General features: G+C 38.7%; 1 protein-coding gene across 3 annotated transcripts in view; it reads right to left on the bottom strand.

Annotated features, from left to right (window-relative positions):
- Window positions 1-3,031, bottom strand: part of LOC104732073 — a 9,212-nt gene that overhangs the window by 2,016 nt on the left and 4,165 nt on the right. For 2 of the 3 annotated variants that reach the window (XM_010451596.2, XM_010451597.2), the window contains exons 6-10: window positions 2,507-2,898; window positions 1,380-2,422; window positions 1,063-1,220; window positions 759-919; window positions 332-489 (exon numbers count right to left, since the gene is read on the bottom strand). In XM_010451596.2, the coding sequence (XP_010449898.1) occupies window positions 332-489; window positions 759-919; window positions 1,063-1,220; window positions 1,380-2,422; window positions 2,507-2,898 (1,912 nt within the window). The remainder of the gene's footprint in view (window positions 1-331; window positions 490-758; window positions 920-1,062; window positions 1,221-1,379; window positions 2,423-2,506; window positions 2,899-3,031) is intronic. The other variant, XM_010451599.2, reaches the window with a different exon arrangement.

The following is a 3,031-nucleotide window of genomic DNA, read 5'->3' as shown; positions in this document are numbered from 1 at the left end:
CAAACATACATTTAAACAGGGATGTAATGAAATGAGACTGATATGTTCCAACTGCGCACACATCAATCCCACTCTTTCAGTGATTCATATATGGAACTCTATAAATTTGTTCAATTGAAGTACTGCAAAATGCTTGTATCACGTGTTGCATCAAAGATGTATAGGGAATGCATATATAAAGAAATTGATCTCTGACAATCCTATCTCTCTTAACCAACTTAAAGGCCTGGAAAGTTGAGGTATCAAAACTCAAACAGCAGAGGTAAGAGACAACCCAGCTTGCTTTTTGAAATGTATCATGCCAATAATTGATGAACGTGGGATAACTTACAAAGTCCAATAACGGAAGAAAATTTAGCTGGCTTCTAGCAACAGTGAGAAGGTTTCCAGCAACATGGGAGAGACCTCTTTTAGTTTTAGCAGACTTGTCAATCACCCCTTGATGATTAAAACTATCAACATCAGATGCAGATGACGACGGTGATTCACCTGTAGAAACGATTATATGAACTTCCAGATATTAAAGCGATAAAATTTTTGTAAACTATGAAAGGTGGACATACTAAGCCAAATAGTATGAATACATTTAGTACTGCTGAGATAAAATATCTTTACTACGTGACCGAAACAAAAAAAAACCACCGAGGACTATTTTAGACAATGAAAACCATTATTATTCTGACTTGACCACATTGACAAGATATCTCCAGAAAAAGTTCACTCACTGATATGATCATAGATCCAAAATCCAATATTACCTTGAGGAGTCATCTGTACCATCTTTTGCAATTCATTCCATTCTCCACTCAGACCTAAACTTCTGCCGTACACTAGCCTCATGCAAGCCACTTCTGAGCATTTATAGGCCAAAACAGCTGCAGCCATTTCTTGTCTCGTTTCATATTGATGGGCACAGCTTCTGTGACAAACAAGCAGAGTGTTCAATGACCACAAAAACATAATAGAATCAGCAACATTCTGTTTCGTAATACACTGATTCCTGACAAATTTCCTCAGTTATAAGGAAATAGAAAAAAAGAGCAAGCAAAATCATTCACTTACTCTGAAAGTTTTGCAGCAGTATGGTAAGCTTCAACATGGCTCATCGTCACCCCTTCCACATTATCAGTACTGCACATTTCCAAAAGTGAAGCTCCAAAGAGAAATTTCAGGGACGCTTTAAATTTAGTCTCCTTGTATTCATATTCAAATCCAGAGCTCTGAATTCATTGAGATAGAAAAACAACCAAATTAAAAACTAACAGAAGAAAGACAGCACTGTGATTCATTCTACTGTTCCATCATTTCTATCATTTGTTCAATTATAGCAGATGAAACTTGAAGCTTCATACTACATTAGACATAGCATAAATACTGACCTCCAAACAGTTAGCAAGCTTTTTCAGCTTTTCAGCCTCTTGAAGTATATCATTCGCAGCATGGCAGGATCTATTATCCATAGTCTCATGAGCAATGTCACCGATTTTGTTTATCCCAGCTCTATTTTTAAGGACCGATTTCATACTTGTGCACGGTAAATCACCAAACTTTGGGTTTCGTTTACATACTTCTGGTTTTGGCTGTTTCCTGTTTTTAGGATGAGTTGTCGACAAAATTTCACAATTAGCTTCTTGGGATAGGGGTTTTCTATCATGAAAAAATCTACTCCCAGCATCACCATATTTCATGTTTTGTTTTTTCCGAGGTAAGCTCTCTGCAGCTGATGCACGATTCGTCGGGCATGATGACCTTTCTGGGGAAGAAGAAACTGATCCCAGAGGAGATGCTTTTACTTCTTCCACATACATTCTTCCACTTTTATGTGATCCTACAACCTTCGAAGAGCTTGATGTTTCTACCCCAGAAATCTGCCCACTTCCACCAGAGAAATATTTACATGAGGCATCAGCATTCCGGTGTTCTTGAGAGCCATCAGCCTGAAACAATTCATTTCTTTGGCATGCTTTAGATTCCTGGACTGAAATCCTATTTATTGTCGCCTTGACCATTGATGGCTCTTTTTCATCACTATCTGCAAACAATTTTAAATTGTTGCCATCGCTACCCTGCTTGGAACCCACCAACCTTACTTTCCTCACTGGAGTATTGATTCTGCCATGAGCTTTTGTACACAAGGAACCACTAGCAGTTGGTAGTTGACGTTTGTGATCAGGTTTGCTTTTAGATGCGAGTAATCTTTTCTTTGTGTCTCGCTCTACATCCAAAGTGTGAAAATCATTGTCAGGACGCTTTGTTTTTCTCTCTGCTGGAGTCCATTCCGGATCTTGATTCCAATGTATTTCTTCTACTTTCATATCTCTGGCGAGTTTGTTTCCAACACCAGTCGTGATATGCTTGGAACCATCACTTTCTTGTTTGTCACCCTCCTTTTTCTTCTTAGTCTTTATCTGACAATCAGTACCTACAATAAGAACAAGTTATTTTGAAGAAAAAAGAGAAGCCCAAGTGAAGTGAAAATGTACTCTTAGCTGTTAGCAAAACCGACCTGCTGATCGCCACTTTGCTTTCTGGTCAACCTTATCCTGAACAAAATCGTGCGACACACCAAAGTCAGTGGATATCTGAGTAGCATTAGGCGTTTCTCCTGACAGCTTCAAGTTTTTTATTTTAAGAACATGTGCGCTACTTTTCATAGGCGTTGCAGCATCAACCAAGATATTTCTTGGAAGTCCTGAAGAAAAGTCTTTCATGTTAAACTTCTTTTCAACTGGATTTGGCAATGAACCAGAAGTTAATGGTTGGTAGCTTTTATCAGCATTACTAGAACCAGAGAGGAGTTTGACACCAGTTTCAGGACCATGAGCCTCACCAGCATGAAAGTGTAGGATAGCCTTTGTTGTCTCTTCCTCGCTGACACCACAGTGGTTCATTCTAGGCCTACAAGCGAAGTTTAGGAAGGATGGTAAGAAGATGTGATAATATGAGAACCTGAAGGTTCTGCACAAGGTTGAATGACCAAATCCAGAAAGTAAGTAGAAGCGTTGTCAAAACAATTTTACATCTTTACTGC

Source organism: Camelina sativa, chromosome 12 (assembly GCF_000633955.1).
Source record: "Camelina sativa cultivar DH55 chromosome 12, Cs, whole genome shotgun sequence".
Classification (NCBI taxonomy): Eukaryota; Viridiplantae; Streptophyta; class Magnoliopsida; order Brassicales; family Brassicaceae; genus Camelina; species Camelina sativa.
This window is presented reverse-complemented; position numbering and strand designations above follow the sequence as displayed.